The sequence below is a fragment of the Ambystoma mexicanum genome, chromosome 4q (assembly GCF_040938575.1).
Source record: "Ambystoma mexicanum isolate Mex_15411 chromosome 4q, UKY_AmexF1_1, whole genome shotgun sequence".
Classification (NCBI taxonomy): domain Eukaryota; kingdom Metazoa; phylum Chordata; class Amphibia; order Caudata; family Ambystomatidae; genus Ambystoma; species Ambystoma mexicanum.
Window position 1 is genome coordinate 525,111,958 of NC_090928.1, and position 24,155 is coordinate 525,136,112.

The following is a 24,155-nucleotide window of genomic DNA, read 5'->3' on the forward strand; positions in this document are numbered from 1 at the left end:
CACATCTGGGTAAGCAGCGTTTTACTAGCTTGAGGCTTTTTTCAACTCACCCGCGACAAGTATTATGTGCCATACGTTACAGGATGGCGCTGTGGCCTGCAACCTTTAGTCAAGGTGGTATTAATTCAGTATGTGCACCTTTACAATTCGACAGGTACTACGACCGGATCAACTATGGGCCAGTCGGTTAATTGTGGAACCAACAGGTGATCAGCGAGTCCATGCAATCAACATTACGAATTTCGTGGTGCAGCAAGATGCAGACTGGTTACACCCACATCTACAGGTACACACTGAACGTTGTGTTCGTATGTGTCTTTTTATTAAATCCCAATCCAGCTGCACTCAAGCATTCCTAGCCGCGCTAAAATAGGATTAATTTGTATTTATGTCCTTTTATTAGCAAATGTTGATCTTCATCCGTGGAAAACTCAGCGATTGACAACTGAAGGTGACCCCTCCCATGTAGGAACATTAAAGATTCCCTACTCGAGTTGTAGAGCGAGGTATGAACCGTGGAGCATTTTTTTGCTGGTCGGGGTATGGGTGCTGAACTAGCCAATGTACACTCCTTAGCCTCCCGATGTCTCAAGCTCTGTTGACAGCATATACTCTGTTTTGATAACAGGTTCCACAACTGACTAGAGAGGGAGGAAGTCTACAGTCATTTCTTTTTTCACCGTTGTTCTCTGTTTCGAGCTACACATCTTTGAAAAGCCATCCACTTCTACACGTCCAGTTGGTGCCAACCACCCACTTTGGTAAGCTAAGTGAATGTAAAGATGGTATTGAGTGGCTAGTTTGTTTTTTGGCCCTAATTCCATGAGTGCCAACATAATATGTCATCTGGGACAGCTCAACTAGATTGGCTGCTTCCCTCTCAGGTGAGAAATCCATGTAGATGGCCTTTTGAACGAGTAGAACGAGTAATTGTAATCGTGTCTCACTTAATGAACCTCTTTCATTAAGGTTATCCCCTTCCTATAAATATGAGCTCTCTGTACCAGTGAGCCCTTGTGATGCGTGAACCTTGAGTTACTTTGAGCTCCACAGACTACGTAACTGTATAGTCTGTATATTTAAAAAGACCATTTATTAGTATTTTTATTTTCCGTTTGTTCGCAGGTGTGTTTTGTCTATATCCAGCTGGATTAAAAGTCAAGCTGATTGCCAGTGCAGGAACGAGCTGCCAGTAATTCTCCAGCGCTCAACCCCCACTCGACAACAATAGTGCTTGGTTGGGTTTTTTACTTTTTAGAGTGAAATACTCTTCAATTAGAAAAACGGCTGTTTTCACAGCCCTTCAAAATTGTAAAACAACATTTGTGTGAATTGCTTTTAGATATAAGTGCATACCCTTGATGTATTTCCCTTTACTGTGTGCGTTTTGAATGAGTGAGGAATGAAACATGTTGGGTTGAATGGGTTGAAGAAGTGTGAGATTTTGTGTTTAATTGAGTATTGTATGGTTCGAAATCGATCAACGTGATTAATTCCAGTTTGACCGTAGGCAGTGAATTTTTCATGTACCCTTGTTCTTAAACCTGTTTTTTTGGGGGGTTTATTTACACATTCTATCCCCTTGTGCTTTTTCTTTCGCCTTTTTGCCTTTGCAATTTCGATTGTAACCTTCTGATGAATTGTATTTGTGTTTGAAGGTGCTTTGTCTTTTTAACTAGTGATTATTAATTATTGTTAATTGTAAAAAATAAAATGTATATGTGAATATGTTGTCTATTGTGTATGGTTTAGGGGTAAATGTAAGCTACCTAAATCTCCCAATATGCTTAGCAATCAACACTAAGGGTTGTTGTAACCCTCCACTCTGGCTCACTGCAGGGGGAGATGGATGTCCTACCTGTGACAACGCACTGTTCACCAAACCTGATGTTTGTTGTGTATAGGATTGCCTAAGTCAGGGGTCTAGTTTGGTTGAGCAGTATAAATACTTTTTTCCTTCTTCCTCTCTGTTTGTTGCATTGTGCTTTGGCGCCTTCTCCCTTCCGTCTCCTCATCAATGGAAATCTCTACCCCAGAAATTAAGAACATGCCAACAGAGACATGTTCTACCTTGTGAACTACATTCCCTCTCAGGAGGGAGTGCCAGAGACATGCAGCACTTTGATATATGATATGATATGATATGGCATTTATAACGCGCCTATACACAAGTGTTTCTTTGGTCACTCTTCTCCAAATGATCTTCCATTTCAATAATTACTTGATTGCATAACTGCAAATACTATCATTTATTTAAATTCTGCCTTGTGCTCATCACATTTACTGTTCCCGGGCCCTTTTGCACCACCAGCAAATTAAACGTACAACTTGCATATCATGACTTTTAGAAAATTTGTAAAGCACCCAGCAATGGTACTGCTCCAGCCATCAAAATGACCATTGCACAGAGTTTATTGGCAAAGCACTTTGTTTTCATGATATCAGTACAAATGCAAAAAATCATATACAGGGAGAAAGTCATACCCCATGTGGACTACATAAAGAGCATGCGCTGCCAGACAAATGCGACGAGAGAAAATGGTGCAATTGCACAGTGGGTTCTGGCCGTTGTCAACCCCATTTGTGCCTTTCTGAAAAGCTCCATCTACAGAAATCCTCATCTGTCAAAAGGCAAATAAAGTACTTCATCTTGGATTGCTTGATAGTGATACGATCTCCTTACCCATGCATGTATGTGCAAGAAAACAGAATGTATAGTTTTTGAGATATTGTCCGTATTGACCCATCGAACGGCCTTATTGAGGCATGCACACATTTGAAAATGTGGCTTTATTTTGGCCATCTTATGTCTGCAAATGTTATTTTAAAAGGCATTTACAATTTGCCTATCACTACCATAGTGGCATTAGGGCACCAAGCTTGACTGGTGTGGAGGCACCATGAAGCAAGACACGGACAACAGATTTAAAGGTACTTTTAATAACTTAAATGTCAGGATGGTGTAAAGCCTAACTTGCCCTATGCTACGGTGGGATTTCCCAACTAAAGAAACCGAGTCAGTAAGTTTAACTTAAAAGTCTGCCTGTCATGAACCATCGAACTCGCCCCTTCTGGGCTTCCTGGTCCCTGTCACGTCGGGCCTTACACTCCATAATACTACCAACATGGTGGCAAGCTCAGCACGCTGCTCGCCAGTCTTCACGTTCTACGCAGCGTCCTCTATAAAGAAGCCACAACCCCGCGGCCCCGCGCGTCTCAACGCTGCTATTAGCTGTGATCGGACGTGTGCTCCGAACCTTCTCTAGTGCTACTTGCTATCCCCTGGCCCCTGGATTCCCTTCTTCCGACTTCTTCCCTCTTTTCTACTTCCCGGAATCCCTGTGCCGCTTCCGCGTGCCCCCAACACCTTCTTTAATACTCCTGGAGTTTCCCGTGATCCTGGACATCGAAGCTGAACGTAATCTGGAAGCCGAGGACGGCCGAGCGGGCTTATTTAAGTCCCGAACCATATGAAAAAAGACTCCACCTAAGGAGGACATCAGGCAACATAGACAGGTGAGAAGGGGGGAAACCTGTGACACTGCCTGTGTCCAAAACCTGTACTTGCCCTCACAACTAAGACTAAACAATGCGTCGGGAGATCAGCAACAAATGAAATATTGTTCCAAATAAAGTACTGACCTTCTTCCAGCTCTAAGCTTACTTTCCAGCTCCCCTTCCCCAAGTTCATGGCAGTTCCACAAAGTCTCGGGGTTCCCTTCCCCAAACGGACAAAACTATTCCAAAATAAAAGGGTCTCGGGGGAGGGGGGGTCCCTTCCCCAAGAAGACAACACCGTTCTGAAAGGGTCTCAGGGTTCCTTTCCCCAAGGCGATGACATAGGTCTAGAAGTCTCAAATGGTATTGGGGTTGTCTTTCCCAAGAAGTAAACTAGTTCAAAAGGGGCCTCTGCGTTCCCTTCCTCAAGGTGACAACATACTTCTGTAGAATCCCTTTTCCTCAGGCAACAACACAGCACAAAGGGTCAAAGGGTTTCCTTTTCTCAAGGCATCAGCTTGTCCAGCTTGCCAACTCACAATGAGTTCCAGTCTCTTAAAATTCAAAACCAGTTCCAGGTCAACTTTACACTCCTTCCGATTCCTTATTTTCACCTCAGCAATCTCTTTCATACATGAAGATCTGTATTGCTCCTTGTTTCTCACAGACATGGTATCCTCAGTGTAGGCACAGTTGTTGGACCACACGGTCCACCAATCACAGGTCACAAAGCTGATAACCCTAGTCTTTCTTGCCCACACAAGTTTTTCTGTCACTGCACACATGTTCTGGTTCACATTCACTTTGGTTTCTCCTTGCCAGTCTCTTGGATTTGCCACAATGTGTTCTTTTATACAATTCACTCTGTGGTGCTCACTTTCCTTTACCACATTACTTTCACACTCTTTAGTAATGTTCATTACTTGATTTCACTTTATTCCATAGGATTCGATCTTGGTCTCTCAGTATTTATTACATGTGCTTTGCACATGCCCGCATTCCATTCATAGTCTGATGAAAGCTTTCTTTTAGTTCAGTATTCAAAATGGCTCCTATGTTCAATAAAACCCCTCACTGGCTTAACTTTTAATTGCACTTAACCAGCAATAACATTTGCCCTGCAGTAGCTCCAGCTGCGCCCCGGTACGATTGTTCTCTCTGATGCACTCACTGGTCGGTCTTGGTGACTCCTCTGGGCGCCGCCTCTCTTCGCTCGCTGGTCCGCGCACAGTTCTCTGTAGCATTGTGAGCAGCGCTCACACTTTGGAAATCTCTGTGGGTTGCTGGCAGCTCCGCTCGCCACTCACGGACACTGCCGGTAGCTTACAGCACATGGATTTCTTCCGTGCCCCAGAGCTCTCGCTATGGGCACCCGATCAAAGAGGCTCAGACAGCTTTGCCTCTCTTACGGCCCGCTCACGCTGCAGCGTTGCAGTCTTTCCTGAATAATTGCTGGCGTCCTGGCCTACAGGCAGGACCCTCCTTGGCAGGCTCCTTTTGACAGGATTTCTCTCCTCGCAGGCATGCACATCTCGGCCTTGCTTCTCTCCTGCTGGTCTCCCCCTCCTGATTGTAGGGTCCATCTTTTATGCACCTGCAACCTATTAACGGGTTTCAGGTGTGAGCCTTTAAGTCCATTTGCCTGACAATATTTACTGGTGTTCTCTGGACATGCCTGACTCCCACAACAGTCTTCAAGCCTATTCCTCATCTCAGTACCAGAGTGGTGTAAAGACATGTTAGTGTGTACCACTCTTCACCTCTCCCTCGTCTCAGTACTAGAGTGGTATGACTGAGGGGAACTATGCACAAATCCTGGTGGTTTTTGTGTTCCTTTGACCTGATGTTTTCCTGAAACAACATTAGGGGGGTGATCTGTGTTGATCTTCCCTGAATAAGAAAATGTTGTGCTATTTAGCCTGTTTCTAGTGTAAATACATAGAGGGAATTTTCCTGGTGTGAAAAACCTGAGAGTATCCTCACTCCTACTCCCCCTGGATCCTCTTCTCAGGTGGTATGGGAAAGGCCATTGCTTTTGGATCCTGACCCTAGGGGTGGACAAGCGAGGGTGGATCACCTGGGTGGAGGGTCCTTGGGGATTGGGAATGGGCTACCTACATGAGAGACATGGTATCCCCTTTCCCTATTGAACACCACCCTAACCCGCCACCAGCCTTTACAGACTACTGTAAAACATCTCCCCTAATTTTCCCACATTTGACCTATCACAGTACTGGGACGAAGAAGGGGTGACTAGGAGTAGTGAACACTAGTAACCAATTTCCCTGGGACGAGGACGATGTCTGCAGAGTACTGTGAAGGTCAGGCATGTCTCTCTAACTACAGTCAGGCAAGTCCAATTGAGAGCTCACACCTGCAACCGGTCAGGTGGTTGCAGGTGTATAAAAAGAGAGGTAAAGAACAGCAGAGAGACCAGCAGCAGGAAGGACTGTGTGGAAGAGACTAGCAGTGGATCCTACTCGAAAGGAGACAGCCATGGTGGGTCCTGCAGAGAAGACAGGACGCTGTGAGACGACCCCCGAGACCTGTGGAGCCCAGAATAAGTTGGGCCATTGGAATTCCTGTGTGGTTGGGGAAGTGCAGCTGGAGCTGCGGACAAAGAAAAAGGAAGCAAACTGCCGCCAGCGTCCACGGAAGAGAAGCAGAGCACCCGGCAAACCCGGAGAAGCATCAAAGGTGTGAGCAGGGCTCGCAGTCAAAGGCAACCCAGCAGGCGAAGGAGAAGTGGTCCATCGCAGCCGCCAGAGACCGGTGAGTGAGAGGGAACATCACTCGAGACGGGGGCGCTCCAAGGGGGCTGTGTGTAAGCAGAACGAATGCCGAATGGGCCGGAAAGCATGCACAGAGCGAAACAAACCCAAAGTTACAGGTTGTATGGAAACTACGCGGCAAAGTAAGTAATGATGAATGTTGAATGCTGAACTGAATGGAAATTTTATCGGCAAAGCTACGAGCAGGTAACAGATAAATGAGAAATTGCCCATTTGAAACAAAGTATGAAATATGCAAGCAAGTGTGAAAGGTTGCAAAAGAGTAGAAGGTAAAGGTGGGAAGAAATATAACCACCAAGAAGTGAATCTTGTACATGAATGCAGTATGGTAAGGCCAAAGACTGGCAAAAGAAGATGTGAACCTTGATATAAAGCCAAGAGGTCAACAAGAAGAAACTAAGTGAGTGTGAAGCTTTACACAGGGGTAGATATGGAAGAGCCTGTATGGGCAGAAGTGTCTATGGTTCCTGGTTGCGCAACCTGTGATGGGTGGACCGCGTGGTATACTATGCCTCCCCTTCACTGTTATGCAACAGCAAAGGCTCCCCTCGGAAGCAGCCGATTTTGGGTGCGGCTTGACGACTGATGGCTCCGACGTGCGCAGGTCCCTTCCACTAATCGTCTGAACCACTGGTTGCCAATAAGGGTCTATGTGATTTTCCCGTTGCTGATTTTGCAGCGACGGAAATGTTCGCATGGGAAATGCATGAATACAAAGTGTTCGTACATTTCCCATGCGAACATGTAGGGGTGCCCCCCGCAACCCCTGCTCACTATACTGGGTAGTATAGTGAGCGGGATGTTGCAGGGGACACCCCTGAAGCCCCGTTTTTTTTTTCGTTTTTTTTTATTGATGTTCTGTCGGGATAGTTGCGGGGGTGTCCCCCACAACCCCCGCTCACTATGAGCGAGGTGTAGTGGAGACACCACACCCCTCCACCCCCCTGCAGCCTTTTAAAAAAATAAAACTTCACACCGACCCCACCAAAACACCCAAACACAACACGAAAAGTTCGAACCTTTGGTACTTAGAACTTTTCGTGGTGCGTGTTTTAGATCTTTTGGTGGGGTTGGTAAATTTTTTTCAGACATTTCGTCCTATTCCGCCAATAAGTGGAGCACGACTTGGAGTTGCGCTGAGTTCGAGTGCTGGAGCAAGGTGAACCGGGGTGAACCATGGAGCCAGTCTTGGTGTGCCCCCAGGAACGTGGTAGTGTTTTGGCAAGCCTATTAGGATCAAGAAGGCTGCTGCCTCTGGGAAAGCTCTAGGTGAGGATAGATCATTTTGGTGAGAGTAGTATAGGGTTTATGGCACAGAACTTGTGCCTTTGACTTATGCCCCCCCCCATTCCTCACTGCTACCATTACTTTGATGTGCTATTGTGTTCTTAGCAGACCTACAGCGAAAGGTGCCTGGCAGTTTATGTGTCATACTGATAGGTGCCCTTTCTCCACCCATACGGCTATTTGATCTCCTGTGCTTATCTGTATTTTTAGCACGGGAGGTCTTGGTTACATTTAAGTGGTGATTGGTTAGACATCCCCAGAGGCTGGTCCTGATTGCGAAAACAAGTGGCACTGCGCCGGTAAATTATGGCTGTACTTAAGAGGGGCGATGTGATGGAGTCCTCTACCCACAATAGGGATCAGTTATCTGAGGTCTTGGCCGTTAGTGCCCAGAGAAGAAGGCGACTCCAAGAGAATAAATCACACTCCTCTGTTGATGATATGGAAAGAGTGAAAGAAGGTCAAACGAGGCTTGAAGCTCAGAATCATTAAAAGGGATGGGCCAGTGCTTTGCAGATTGGTAGTCCCAATCACTTAATCCCGTTGCAGCCATGTCCTGATTTGCCCCAACAGTTGTGTAGGGAAAAAGGAGAGGAAATCATGTTGAATAATGCTTCAAAGTCCTTGGTGGATTCTATAGAGATGTATAAGGTGGATCCCGAGAATATTGAACCAATGTGGCAGATAGCCAAATATAGAATTATTGACGATTTCCAGAAATGTAGAAACTTTCATGACTTTGGTATCTGGCTCGCCCTTCTAGATAGATTTGCACTGTATGTGTTGCCTGTTAAAATAGACAGTTCATGTCAAACTGCCTCGTGTTTAGAGGCGGTAATGGAGGATAAAAGTTGCCAAACTCTTCAGACAGATTGTGGCAAGTTGGTTTGTATACCTAATTCTGAACGGCAGATAATGGACCCTATCAAGCATTGGAAAGGGGCAGAGGATAAAACTTGTCAGACCGAGATGAATGCAAGAGATAAGGCTAAGTTAGTTAATTTGGCAAACGAAGAGCAGAAGCACACTCCGAATAAGGTCCTGCCATTATTTTAGCACAAGGGCAAACTCAATCTCCTATGGATGGGCCTCATATTGTAGTTAAGGTCCCGCGTCCTACTTTGTTACCAGATGTTCATTGTGGCAATAACAAGACCAATGGGATGCCCAACACAAGTTTGCAAATTGCAAAATCTCATATGCCTTTTATATGGATAAATCCTTAAAAGAATTTGCTCTTGACTGAAGACATGTTATTATCTCTGATGTTACAAAGCCAGCAGGGTTTGAATCTAAAGGAACTTTGAGGAACAAGGTCATGGCCTAGCTCAGACAAAGGATTGGGCTGGTGGGTCAAAAGAACTACTGACTTTAAGGTTCTTTGAAGAATCAAGATTGACCAATGGGTGCTCATATGGGAATAGAGACTGTATATTGATTGGTTGCGGTAGGAGCACCCTTCAATTGTTTTTAGCAAAAAGCAACAACTTCATTAATGTGCCATCTGATTTGAAGCTGATTGTAAACTCTATTGCATAAGACTATTCATTTTATTATGGACTGCCTTTTTGCTGGTTTAAGTTACTTTGACCCTGTCGCATATATGACTGTATTTTATAATGTAGTAAGATCCTGATTGGTAGTGCAGGCTTAAATTGGACGAGTAGGCCCAAACGTGGGTCCCATGCCTGCAGGGCCTACAGACCCAAGCTACTCCTCACTGATGAGGCCCAACAAGGCTGAAACATGTTTGGGGATGCTTGTGGTCTTGTGCAGAAGGGATGTGACCTAGCAGTTCGGGCTGGACTGTCCCTTTTGGGGTGGGACCCAGACAGATTTGCATATGGTCTTTCTCCTTTTGTAATGGCTTGCCAGGTGAAGAACGATGGTCTGGAGGGTTGCCCAGAGCAATGCCTGAGGTTAGGATTTATTCTAACCCTTCCAGTCATCACCTCTTGTTTTGCTGATGACAGGACTACTACTATGTTAACAACCCCAAGATCTTGATCAAAATTATAAGTGGATTTTTCAGGCTTTTTCACTGGAAAATCGGGGTGCTACATGGACTATTAGTGTGAACGATAATTCCCTAACTCAAGAGAGATTCAATTACAGGAGTGATACCAGACTCAACCTCAGGCTTCAGGGGGGTACTAAGGAATATGAGGTAATCTCTTAAAAGAATTTAGTTAAATCTTAAAAGGCTCAGCATTGTGTATATAGTCTACCTCATTATCATGTGTGGACCATAGAGAGGCAGGCACAGTGGCAATCAACACTTCCAGGTCATTCAATCATCCCTTTTCTGGCTTTTTCTGGATCCCCCATATTTTCCTCATGGAGGGTTGCAAGGACAGCCTTGGCATTCTCAGAGGGCACACTCAAAAACACTCAATCTGGAGTACAATATATGGTACACCTGAGCTTACAGAAAAGGTTCCTCTCTAACAAATTCATAGGTCTAGTTGGTCTTAAGAGGAATGTGTGTTGATAGGTAATGGGTCAGAGTGTGGTGGTGAGGGGCTCTGTGACCGGATGTACGATAGGGGTGCTCGAAATACCTACAGCTTCCACAGTTTCCGTGGACACAGGGACATCAGAAAAGTATCCATCTGTAAGGCTGATTTATAAGCTCCCCAGCCTATCAAACACAGCACAGACTTCCACTTCACATGACACTGGGCGTATGTACTGTCTTGGTTCACTGGGGTGAAAGGAGTTAACAGAACACCACTTCCCCCTTTCCCAACAGTCAGAAAGTATCCTGATAAATCTATTTGGTGGTCAAGGAACAAATGTATAAGCATTAGGATTGGTAAATGAAGGTGGAGCTCTCTATGGGAAATCCAGCTAGGGGCTATCCCTCCTTGTGGGGGAGGCCTCAGCCGGTCCCATTCTCCACTATGGATATGGTCTTTGGGATTTGTAAGGGCATTTATTTTTTCCCAGTGCCCTACCTGCTTACAATAATTACAGACTAAGGGACATGGCAAGGGTGCCAGTGCTCCCTGCTGGCTTTTCCCAAACCCCAGGTCTCTGCTGGTCTACTAAGCCCCACAGTCTCTGTTGGTCTGGTGGGCCCCATGGTCTCTACTGGATCTACTGCCCTGCGTAGCCAGCCAGCTGGCCACCTTGCAACACAGGTTCCATTGGAGGAGCCTCCCGACTTCTGTTCCTTTGTCTATCCTCTCTGAGTGAGTGCTTATGCATTCTGCATCTCTCCCTGCACCAGTCCCTGGGGGCTCTGCATCTGTAAAGTTATCAGTTTACTATTGAATGTTTCTTTCTTGTGTTCCTGACATGTGACAGAGTGGTTTGCAATCACCATCAGCCCCGTCTACCACCCAATATACATATTTTTAAGCTGTGCCTGAACCTTGGATCGAAGCCCAGTAGCTAACAAGTTAGCTATTGCTTCCTGTGCCATCTCATTTGGTTTGTGATACCGGAATATTGAGTAAATACCACTTCCACAGTATGTCTAAATCTGCTGGGGATTCTCCCTTGTTCTGCTTGCAATTTCCTATCTTGGCCAAACTGTTCTCTGTGGAAATATCTTGGGGACCGTGGTAACTTTCCTCTCTTTAGCTTGAACAGTGCTTCTCGGGTCCTTGTGTCCAAGGCTCACCATGTGTCTGACGTAGCATGATTATCCTCATGAGCTGGTTGATATCTGCCCAAAGGAAGTTCCTTTGCCAGGCTTCTTAGGACACCCCTGGCATCCATGGAACTTTTATTTACATGAGGTTTGGTTGCTGTTGCCCTTCTTCCTTGTTACTTGCCAGCACTTGTCTAAGAGGCAATAGAAAGTTGAAGGGCTCCCATATATTTTGCCTCCCCTCATCATAGTTGGAGTATAGGAGGGAGGTGCACCAATTAACATATGGCTCTCTGGAGCATCCTGATCATTCGACCTGGTGGTTCGGGCACAGATGGTTGAACTGCTAAAGGGACCCGAGTTTGAGTCTCCACCTGTTCTGGTGCCGTCCCCTGTTGGGTCTGTCTTTGTCCAGCTCACACTGCAGCTTGCATGCTAGTAAAAACATTAAAAACTACCTTGAGCTGATTTACTATCCTGCCCTTGCTAATTCTTTTTTGTCTGAGTACTTATCATTTTGCCGACCTCAGCCTGCTACATGACCCTGCTGCTGCCTAGCCCTTAGATTGGTTGTTTTGGGGCACTTGCTCCATTCCCTGACTGTTTTGCCCTTGTTTATCTGCATGAGATAAGGCAAGGTGGACAATTTGGGACTCTACTTTGCCCCTCTGAGCTATTATTTGCCTTGGATTGGGATGTCGGGGATTGTCATGGAATACTATCCAGACTAACTCTCCCCCTAGATGCCAATATAAACTTGTAACCAGATTCTTGGACCGAATCAGATATTTCCCTTGGCCCCAGTGATGCCGCTGCCCTTGGTCAATATCTCTTCAATTGAGTTGCACCCTTGTGCCGTTGAGGAGGCCACACTGTGTTGCACTTTTTTACATCCCGGTGCCGTTCACACCCGTTTCCCTTAGCAGTAGATTCTCTCCCTACTGCCAGCTTCAAAGACGGAGGCTGTATCCTATTACTGATAAGTGTGGTTTGTGAAGAGGGAATTAGGTGGTGATATTGGTAATGGTCTGCCCCACATACTCAGATTGGTCATTTCGTCTTTATAGCTTTACATATGGCCTGGAAATGTGACAGTTTCCTAAATACCTTTTTGGTGGACCTTCCCTCTTGGGGTGCTGTGGGATAACCAATTGATTGGGTCCAACAATCTAGTTTACAACAATAATGAGATCTTGCAGATGGTTGATGAGATCTCAGCGCCAAAGAAGACAACTATGACAACTATGTTGCATTTTCTCTAATGAAAGTACCAAATAGTTGCTCCGGAAGGACAGCAAAGTACCCCAAAGTACCACACTTGCATTCCTATGGGCAGATCCTATGCATCTGAAATCAGAATTGGATCACTTTTTGATGGGAATAGAGCCTTTAGTATCAACTGTGGTTTGGTATTAATTTTCCATTAGGAAATGACCTGTAAAAAAAATCAGAAGTCAAGAGACCCTCTTTCGACCTCTTTTCTACCTCATATCTGTTTTCTGTGTCATATTGTTTTTATGTGATTTCATCCCTGCAATTCAATCTTGGGTACATTTCAAAGTAGGTATTTCCATGTATCAATTTAATCTAAAAAAACAAACATCCAAACATACATTTAATTGTAAGGTTCAATCTTCTACATTTAAAAAGCATTGTTCACTCTCTTGTGTTTTAGGATTTACCTGTAGCCAAATAACCTGGGGTGGAAGGGAAACCTGTAATCCCTTTAATTCCCTGCCTCCCACCCCACCCTCTCCATCTCCATCTCCATCTCCTCTTACCCGAGCCACTTCCCTATCATCCCCAAAGGTTCACCATTATCCTTGCATACATCTTCACACCTTGCAAGCTTTCTGTATGCAACCACATAAAAGCTGACTAATTGCCTGTGAGCACCCCCGTTCATCAAAGCCCTAGAATCCTCATCTAACCTCTTGTATTTTAGACATTTGTAGGAGTTAACATTGTAACAAGGTGAACAGGTTACATTTTCAATTTCCACAAGAAAATTGTTGCATGAAATTGAGGAGATGAATTTACTGCATACCATTGTATGTTTAATGCGCAGAATAATGTTGTCACAGTAAATAACTCTAACCTACCAGTCAATGCACATTCTAATTGGGAGAGGTCATAGTCATTTATAACAATATCTGGCAGCTGATATAAAGCTTCTTCTAACCCATTATTCAAACAAACGCCCAACCCTCATTTCTATCCCACCATAATCAAGTCCCTCCAACTCAGTCATCAGTTAGGTTTTCTCTATCCTAAATATGGTTCCAATTGGTAGTACATGATTCTTTACCATAGTCTGTACTCCTATTTCATTCTGGCTTTAAAGAATGTCACGAAGACAAGTGTCTTTCTGCAAATAAAGCCAAATTAAAAAAACAAGTATGTCCATATATACCCATCAAAACTAAGGATACTCAATGAAATTTCAAATTTTTGACAATGCAAAGGAAGCTGTGTAGTTCCAGAAGGGCAGATGTAATTTCCCTACTGAGATGGGTGGCGGTTTGGTGGGAAGGAATTAAGGAAGCAATACACAACATTACCAGGGTTGCAGCAGCATCAATATGGCATGATGGAGGGCAGTCTATTTCAACTTATCATAATGGTTCCAAATCTTGTATTTGCCAGGATCACGCAGCAACTTTAATAAATTCACAAAGTGTGATGCTGGAAATGCATCGGAGGGACAGGGCCTCCGTATCCTTGTCCTTTACTGCTTTTTATCGTGTGTTCTGTCCTGTTTCCCGCGCAAGAGTTCATGTGGGACTCCTGGCGGTGCAGCTCTCTCTCCTTTGGTTTGGTGAACGGACCTGTCGGATACCCTTATGGCACCCATGGGTGGGGGTACAACCCTGTGCCCCTAGTGTATGTTTTTTGGCACCTGTGTGTGACTGACAGAGCAGGGTACGGGCTGGTGGCAGCTCCGTGCTGAAATGACTGGTGCCATGAGCGTCCTCCATTTTGGGATGCCCAGGCCCTGTCATTGGAATCGGTAGATTCCTGATGGAGACAAAATGGTCCCCATGGCCTCTTGCCTTCCATCACCTGTTACCCTGATCTTCCCGGAGTCACGGGAAGCCCTGCCTCTGTCCCGTTCCCCTGACTGGCTGTTGGGTGGAAGTTCTGTATATGGTAGTGTGGGGAAGTGCCGACCAGACTGGCTGGAGCCTTCTCAATGACCGTATGTTGTGGGTACGCCTGTGGGTGGGACCTGGGTGAATGGAGTGTGTGACAAATATACATTCTATGTTGTGGCTGTCTAGTATCTGGTGGCTGACACAATGTTTGAGACAGCCCTGCCCGAAACCGGTATGAATGCAGCTTGGAGTGTTGAATGGCTCGGTACTTGTCCCAATACACATAACTTGTTGTGAGTGTCTGGAGAGAAGTGAATGGCCTGAATACCTCGTGTGCCTGATTGGCTGCCTGCCTGCATGAATGCCCGTAGTCGTGATTGGATGTTTGAGTGTGACCCAGCGGAATGAATGGGAGATCAACAATATATCTGGGGGCCTCGCACTGCTAGGAATCATGTTCAGAAGCTGATGTTCATTACGACGAGTGACTGGAGTGAAGCTTGATCCTGAAGCCCTGCTGGACGAGAAGAATTGCTGTTGCTCTCCTTCGCAATCGGAAAGCTGCTGTGCTTCAAGAACTGACCCTGAGAGGACCTGGTAAGGCGCCCTCTTCCCGAGCTACGAGGGACCATCGTGCACAGCTGATCTTTGCCTAAGCTCCCTGGTGGACAGACCTTCGACAGGCTGCTGACCCGATACGGGGACTGCTGCGGAACTCCAAGGAGAAGCGCCCGGACTGTTGTCCGCCACTGTCGTCGACCGCTGTCGCCGACTGGAGCCGCCGTGCTCCCGTTGCCTAAGAACTTCATTGATCCAAGGATGCTCTCATCCGCATCGTTGCCGCTGTATCCTGCTGGAGAAGGCCTGACCGTTGACGTGCCGAGGAGCATCCACCGTTGGGTTTCCCGCCACCCAAAGACCACAGAGACGCCGACGACTCGATGCTCTTGCTGGGCCACAGTTCTTCAACTCTTTGCAGTCCAGAACTATCGACACCGAGGTGCCCCACACGTCTCTTCCTGGCAGGACGTTTACGCTTCCCTGTCAATGAGCACTGCTAGGAATGACGTGGCCACTTCACTGTCGTAGCTCGACCTGTTCTCCGTCGGACGTTCGATGATCCGTGACTCCTGCCTGAAAGGGAGGACACTCAAGAAGGGTTGTCGTTTTCCCCGACGTGGAACGCTACAACACCAACGTATTTTGGGGTTGCAGAACTATTGGGAAGTCTAAGGGTGAACAATATATGGACTGGGCTTGTATCTTTCTCCTACAGGTTGCCCAGTTGGAGGGGGATCTCCACACAGAGCTGTGTTTAACGGTAGTTACCAGTATTCTGCCTATTGCTCAACCATCTTGCTTTCCTTCCTCTCTCTACTGCTGGTTTCCTCTTTATTTTGATCTGTGTGTCATTCTGACCGTATGCACTTTAATAAGATCGAGTAACGTTAGTGGTACCACTTTAGAATTGTACATATTTACCATTGTTGATTTTCGGAGCACAAAGTGAGTTATCTTGATCGTGTATATGACTTTGAATATTAATTATATAAAGACTGTGTTCTAAACCGATACAGTGTGTGGACATTCCTTCGTGGGTGCTTGGGGACTACACTGTACTTAAGAACCAGGTTGCATCACCTCCCGAGAAGCTAGGCCTTGATTGCTCGACCACGTACCAATAATAGAGAATCTTGGCATGGGTCTCTGGGCCTCCCCTCTACCATATAGAGAGCGGAAGCGCAGACCCCCCTTCCGGTCTTTACCAAGGCTAGGTGAAATTGATCATAATAACTATCTCCAAAACACAAACATTATCCCCCTTGTCAAGATTGGTAGTGTTCACAATTCCACAGGATCTTCTCTCTCCCACAGATCCTCTGAGGCCCAGCATACATAGCTTGTACTGACGTTACAATTAATCGCAGGGGGAAAGGTGATGGTGGAAAAATAAACTCATCCTCCTATAGTTGCAACATCTAGGGCTGCAAGATATAATGCATTTTATTTGTTGGATTTATAGAGGGCTCTCCCCAAAGCACTGGTTACAAAAGAAAGCAGTACAATTCATCAGGCAAGCAAATGACAAAGCATGAGAACACAAGAATACAAGAATTACAATAATAAAGGACAGTGGTCAAAACAATAGGAAGATTAAAGAGTCGGAGTTGAGATACAAGGATTTAAGAAGCAAACAGAAAAGATTAAGAGTAGGGGAAGATCTTATTTCAAGAAGGAGAGCGTTCCTAGGTTTTGTAGCATGGGGAGAAAAGTACTGACAGCGGTATTGCGCGCATAGTGGCTTTGAGTGAGAAAGTGACATTCTGATCGTAGAGAACGAGGGGAGTGTAGAAAGAGAGTAAGGATAAAGATGGTGTGCGAGGCACTAGAGGCTCTTACAGACAATCCTAAGAAAGCAAAAGAGTAGCCAGCATTCAAAAGGAAGCCAGGAAAGGATATAGGGAGAGCGGGTAATGCGTGAGCAGGGAGAAAGGCCACAGAGGGTACAAATGGACCGGTTAAAAATAGAAGAAAGAGGGCAAGGTGTGAGGCAGGAAGGCCAAGAAGAAGAGAAGAGCAGTAGTGAAGGCGGGAGAAGACAGGGGTAGATACGAGTATTTTAGTGGCATGAAATGTTAAGAAAAGCCAAGGTTTACGGATGTTGTAGAGATGAAACCTGCAAGAGCAAGCAATGTTGCTTAGATGCGGAATTAATGATGAATGGGAGACAAGAATCAAAAGTAGCACCCAGGTTTCCAGCAAAGGACAGAGAAAGAGAAGCAGCAGGGAATGAGATTGAAGGAGGAGACAGGGGAGCTGGAATGGATGCAGAAGGGAAGAACAGGATTTCACTTTTTGATATATTTAAATGAATAAAGGCGTGCATCCAGACGTCTACTGCAGCGAGTCAAGGGGAAATGGTTTCATGATAGAATTGGAAAAAGTATAGCCAGATAGTGTGAAAATAGACTGAACAAGGAAATTAAAGCAGAGCGGGGGAGAAGTGTAGAGGGAGAAACGGATGGGGCCAAGAATGGAGCTTTGAGGGACCCAGTATTGTAAAGGTGAAACAGGGGAATGATCACCAGCCCACGAGACAGTAAAAGAGTGATCATTCAGATAGGAGTGGAACCACTGTAACAGCGAGCCCGGAAATCCAAAGGAAGCAAGAGTAGAGAGAATAGTACTGTGATCGACAGCATCCAAAGCAGCAGAAGGATCAAGCAGAATAAGAATGGAAGATAATTTAGAATGGGGAGCTGAGAGAAGAGAGTTAGAAACAAAGAGGAGGGCCGTTTCTGTGCAGTGGAAAGGGTGAAAGCCAGAGTGTACAGGGGGGAAGTAGAGAGATGGCATCAAGATAGGAAGAGATTTGGGAATAGACTACTTGTTCAAGAATTTTAGAGAGATATGTTAGGAGGGAAAATATGGCAAACGTTTGCAGGAGAAGATGAATTGAGTGAGGGTTTTTTGAGAATCGAAATAATGACGGCCCATTTGAAGTTATCGGGAAAAGAAGCAGTAAGGATGGAAGAGTTAAGGAGGGAGGTGAGAAAAGGAAGGAGTAAGGGATAGACTTCAGTAATTAGAGCAGAAGGGAGAGGTTCAGGAGGATATGCAGTAGGGTAGGCACAAGCAAGATATTGAGCAGTATCTGAGTCAGAGGGTGGAAAACAGCATGGAAGAGATAGGTGGGTGTCACGAGGGCTTGCAGGTAGAGGCGTGCCCGCAAAGCCAAAGGGAGAAAAGTACACAAGAAGCAGGAGTATAAGGAGTACTGGAGACAAGAAAGGATAGGCAACAGAGACAGTGAACAGACAGTGGCAGGGAGTACAAGTAAAACAAACACGTTAGGTTCCCTCTGGGGGTGTACGCAGAATGCGGGAAGAGTTTCCCACAGAACCAGGGAAACGCCAGCCTTCTGAGCAGGTTACTATTACAGGGCTTCACTCTGAATGCTCATGGAAAGGAGCAACATCAGTGGGTGTCTGTGTCTGGACTCTAAGGCACAAACAAGGTAACAGTACTCACAAGACTGAAGCCTGTACGGGTCCAGCAGGAACTGAACAATGTCTGCCTCCTGAAACAGGAACCAGCACACTGTTAATAAGGACACAAGGTACAATACTGAAACGCGACAAAGGAAAGGGGCAGGGATTGCCTGATGGAAACCCAGCAGCCAAACTCTGAACAAAGGAATTACACAAGGCACAAGTGAAGACAGGAACTGTAACAGAAATAACCCGGGGGAAAAGGAAGTCAAAGAGAGCAAGGTTCAGGACAGAGAAGCGGAAGAAAGAAGAAAAGTCAGAAAACTAGAACCTAAGTGTAGGGATAAGGAGACTGGAAACTGCAGACAGGTAACAAGGAACAGTAACTCTGGACTGGAATAACAAGAGTAGGACTGCATAGATAAAACAAAGAATCTGTAGCTCTGAAGTCGGATAACAAGGGCAGGACTGAAGACTGATAACAAGGAAACTGCAGGTAGGGAACAAGATAGTTAGTGTTAGAGAGCAAGGAGCTGTAGACAGGGAAAATAGGACTGCAAGCAGGGGAGCTGGGCTGCAGAATGGGAAGCACAGTGGTGCAGGGCAAAAGGCTGGAGTGTCAAGGCAGAGTATCAGGGCTGCAAGGCAGGGAGCACAGGGCTCTGGAACAGGAGGAGGTTCTGGAAACAACAGGACACAGCAGAAATCCAAGGATCAAGGCAAAAAAGGGCTGGAAGCGAACTCAATGCAAGAGACCTGTGCTCCAGCAGGCAGCTGCTTAAATACTGAGCTGCCCTGTGCTGAAGCAGGCTAATTAGCAGCACCTGGAGCAGCACAACTGAAGATAATTGGCCTCCTCCATCGCTGGTCCTGGGAAAGTGAAAACTGCACTGATCTCCAAGGCTTCTGGGGATTGTAGTTCTAACACTGCTCCGTAGGAATAGCCAGGGAATGGGAACTGCCACATGGTGCATTATGGGACATGTAGTTTGTGAAATTAAATAAGAAAGTTCCAAAGTCTTGCAAACGGAATGTAAAGAAGGTATTGTCCACAGAGTATTATGGAGATTAATGAGTCCAAAATGATCCACGATGGGTACCAATTGGTGTGCCAGTGGCACAGTCATGACCATAGGAGAGGAGAAGTAGGTGAGGTTAGCCTTGGGGTCAGAGAAGAGTGAAGAAAACTTTTTGATGAAAAAAATGGCAAAGTCATTTGAAGACAGTGAAGAGGCAAGAGATGGGTCGGGTAGAGAGGGGACAGAATTTGTTTAAGAAGTCTAAATGGGCAATGGGCCGAGTGGAGTGGGATAGAACTAGGTCAGAAAAATAGGCCTTTCTAGCTGGTGACAGAGGAATCATAGGAGGAGTACAGGGAAGAAAGAAAATAAAGGTTGTTAGAGGATGGTTTCTTTTTCCATAGCCATTCAGCCTGATGTAGAGATGTGTGAAGAGGTAGCAAAGCAGGAGTTAACCATAGCTGTGGAGGTTTATGGGAGGGGTTAAAAGGGCAGGTAAGACGGAGAGAGTGAAGGGTTGTAGTGAGATTAGAGTTCAGATACAATAAGACATCATTGGTGGAAAGAAGAGAGAAATACACATAAAAGTGGAAAGAAGTGAAGAAGGTAGATGGATTAAATGAAGAATAGTTACGTAGAGGGGAAATTGCTATTAGTTCTGGACCGTTGCTTGCTGACCTTTTCAATGAGCTCCCCTGCCACCACATTTCCTGACAATATCATTCACTTGTTCACCTCTGCTAGTCCTCAGAGATGTACGGGCATCATTGGCCACTTTGGAAGTAGTGTCCTTCTGGAAGATCATTGGCCGGTGTATCTTTCTCACACTGGGCCTCATTACGAGTCCGGCGGTAACCGTGCCGGAAAAACCGGCAGGCAGCCACCGGACCCGTAAACAGTTACCACCTCCGGACCACCCAGTAACACCAGGGTAATACAACCCTGAGTGCCGGTAATTCCGGAGGCGGTAACTGTGTTGTTCCCCATTCCCATAGACTCCCATAGAATTCAATGGGAATGGGGATCATGGTACCAACGGTTCAGTCCATGACGGAGCCAGTGTTTCCATTTCTGCCTGCAGGCGGGTGGCGTTACTCCTGCCAGGTCAGACCTGGCGGGAGTGACACCACCCGCCTACAGAACTCGTAATCTGCCGGTCCGGAAACAACGGTGGCGGCGGGTTTACCGCCACTGTTGTTTCCGGACCGGCAGACTCGTAATGAGGCCCACTGTCTTTTTTCTCTCAGCCCTAATTTCTGCTTGGATCCTAAAGCTTACCAATCTAAAATTACCACTGAAATCCAACTCCCTGCCTAACCTTCCAACCTACCAGACTAACTATCCCTATTTTAATTAACTAGCTCCAATGGTAACAATGAGTCCATACTGCTATTTTATTAGCCCCTCTAGCTATATATGTACTCACTTCCTTATAACATAGGACCTTCAGTCCTTATCTTTGAAAGTGCATTGGTTACAGGCAACAGCTACAAACTTGGAAGGAAATTCCCCAAGCTCAAAAGCTGTTGAAATATTGGTCTCTCCTGCTTAAATTATTATTCACAAAATGTTACTGTAGGGATCATGTTTGCAAACTCTTGATTTACAATTTAGCATTTCCAGAACATATTAAATTCTTAAACAAATGTAGTTTTCAATATGATGTCTCTGTAACATCTTGAGAATTAGAAGGAAGAACAATGCTGTCTACGTCCGATGAATACTTGTAGCCAAATTAAGTTCCAATGGTTCACCTAGCATATTTTTAATTGCACAATCACGACATAAAACGGACATGAGTGCTCCAATTAAACCTTCCAATTGGAGTGTCGCACCTCAGACGAATGTGTCAAAAACAGCCAAAGGAAAGAACTATAGAGTAAGCAGACATCCAAGCAATGCAACACTGGACGATCAGAAAAGCAATTTTTAGGGCGTACTGCACCATCCATCTAATTTGTATCCCTTTAATATTATTTATTCAAAGAATTGCACACTGTAATCGCCCCCAACCTTTCTTTTGGGTTTTGTCTGCAGGTTCTGATTCTGTGAACGGTAACTGAGTGCGCTGGTGGCACACTGGCCGTGGCGGAATTCTGTGAACCAGAGTCGTTTCTATGGTGTTAAGATTCAGAGTCTGTGGTAATCCTATTTGTAGCAAGGTAAAGATTAGGTGTTCAACCAACTTTTGCTCTAACACAATTATACAGTTGGTCTTTTTGTGAAAGATTTCTGCGTATTTGCTGACACGTGTCTAGCACACTGGGTGCTTCCTCGTGGCCAACAGGCATGTGCTTTGTATACATTACTAATACAGCTGTTTTATGTGGTATCCTTGATCGTATGAATAATTCAGTGGGTTCCTTTTGTGGTAACAATATAAAGGAAAACTCCTTGATCCTGACATTGATGTTCCTGATAATGTATTTCAACTTTGAGGAAGCTTGAGGAGGTCCTCCTGTTTCACAAGAGACGACAGGTGTAGTTTCCACCCTGGGACAGCCACATCAGGCATTTTCTCAGTCAATTGTTATTTCCCAAAAGGAAGCAAAAAGCAAAACTCATGTATTTGCTCTTCTCCACCCCACATGGAGGTGAATGGTCAAAATTACGTAAAGCATTAAATAAAGAAGGAGACCCCTCAAATCCCCCGTTTACAGTGAGAGCAATACTTACAGAAGATAGCTGGCGTTAACCCTTCCAAATGTTATTTCTGTAGCCGGGTATATAAGAGCAGTGATGCCTGGCACATCCTGAGGCTCTGTCCTTCTAGCATGTATCACTTCTGTTTCACCTTGAGCAGAGGCTATGGTAGTCATGGTTCCAAACTACTGCAGTCAAATAAAAACGATTATTTCAAACGATTACATAAAAAACACAAATTATGCAAGTAATTGCTAATTTGATTTCTTCACATTTTTACGCCATCTTCAAGATGTATTTTTTGTAAGGGTTGGTCCCCTAGAGGTAAGAAAATAAACAAACAGCAAACTCCACGATTTATGACACCTATTAAAATACTCATTAGCTCTGAACCAATGGCCTTTTGTGTCTTGTACGGGCAAAACGCAATCTGCCAGGGCCATTTTGTATAAATGTGGTCTTCGAAAAGGCATCTACAAATCAAAAGTGAATTGAATGTCTTTCTGGCCACTGCAAAGAAAAAGGGCAACCCCGAGGACCCCAGACAGTCAGGATATTCCAAAAGACACACATACACATATGCAAAAGCTCTGGGTGGAAAAACAATAATGAGATGCAAGAACATTTAGCCTACCATATAATGAATGTGAATGTGGCATATAACGAGAAATTGTTCAATAGGGATCTTTGCAGATCTTCAGAAAGCAGAATATAGCAGCAGATTGAAGGCGGGCACCCTAAAACATGCAACATCCAATAGACCAAAATAATGGACACACCCAGTCGGGGAATGAGACCAGGAGATAAATTGCAAGTATAACACATTTTATATAAGCTAAAATTAGCAAGCAAAGAACTCTGCTGCCCGAGAGCACACTGCCAAACAATACACGGGCAGCACATAATAAGAGGGCTTGCCGTCATCAGTTATGTAACACTATATGGTACGAAATGTCGGTGTGGATTAGTAGGCCCATATGGCACAGCCTGCTCTATAGGTGATGCCAGGCTGCAATTGGCTGCTGCTTCCCAGTCCATCAGATGGCATGTGGGTCAGCTGGGCTCATCTCCGCGGTGAAGGTCAGGCCGAATATGAAACATTACTAGCTAACTAAACTAAACAACAGTAACCGACAGAGAGAATAATGGCGGACATAAAAATCATTACATGAATGGGGGTACTTAGAGAACACGGGCAGATATATTGGCATTCCGACCTCTACATTCAGGGGCCTTTATTGGTACCAGGCCCCTCTCCCAGGTGTCTTCTCCTTGGGGTTTGATCTACTGTTTATGTACCCTGATGCCTCCTGATACTAACAAACATACAGACATGTGTTAGTTTTAGGGAAAATATATTGCTGCACGGGATTAGGTACATGGTGGGTGTTCTGGAATGGTCAGTAAGAGGGGGTCAGGAATGTAGCTACATGAAAGAGTGGAGGGTGAGGAACCAGTGGACCATGGCCTGGCGGGGTTGCGGGGGGGGGGTCGAGAGAGCTTGCGCAGGTTAGTGGAGATGGATGGGCACAAGGACTGGAGCCTGCTCTGGTCTCACACCCTGCAGTGATCACATTCTGTGAAAAGCGATGTTAAACAATTGCAACAGTGAATGGCTGGATTTCCATGAGAACAAGGTTTGCGCAGAGCTGGCAGGGAGTGGTGGTGGCTTGGGCTGTCTGTGCAAGGTGCTGGGGAAGGGAGAGCTGGAGTTACAGATGGATGATTTTTAGGTCTGGTAAAAGATGGCGCCTGGTGTAAAACAAAATGGAGTTTCTGAACATAAACATATGTTTGGTTGTTTGGGGGGGGGCGTGGCTTGGCAGCCATGGAGTAGGGCTGCTCTTCCCGCGGGCACCCATTCATCCGGACTTGATTCGGAAGCGTATTGCTGCAAAAAACGCAGAAAAACAGCATAATCTTCCACACAGATGTCAGAAAGTAAGGGGCCTGTATCGCTGGCCCTGCGGAGAGAAAAGAGGGGTAAATCAAAAGTTATGCACTAAAGAAAGGACATCCAGGGGCTCAACAAAATGGCGAATACCCCCAAACAAAGGAACGTTCCGGGGCGCCGGACCGTGCAGGATTCAGGATGACTGTGAGCTGCTGGCAAAGACTAGCACTGGAATAGTGCGGCCGCGCACGGCACAGAGATACATTTGTTGCGAACCCCACATGGAGCACCGCGCAGATACATTGTATCACGCGGTGTGTGAGACTCCAGAAGAACG

At 45.6% G+C, this 24,155-nt stretch overlaps 1 protein-coding gene across 1 annotated transcript in view; it reads right to left on the reverse strand.

The window, feature by feature from the left end:
- The window catches only part of CFAP61 (cilia and flagella associated protein 61), a 2,971,729-nt gene that overhangs the window by 2,868,767 nt on the left and 78,807 nt on the right, over window positions 1-24,155 (reverse strand). The window contains exon 2 of the mRNA XM_069608074.1: window positions 21,958-22,112. Within this exon, the coding sequence (XP_069464175.1) occupies window positions 21,958-22,100 (143 nt within the window). The 5' untranslated portion in view covers window positions 22,101-22,112. The remainder of the gene's footprint in view (window positions 1-21,957; window positions 22,113-24,155) is intronic.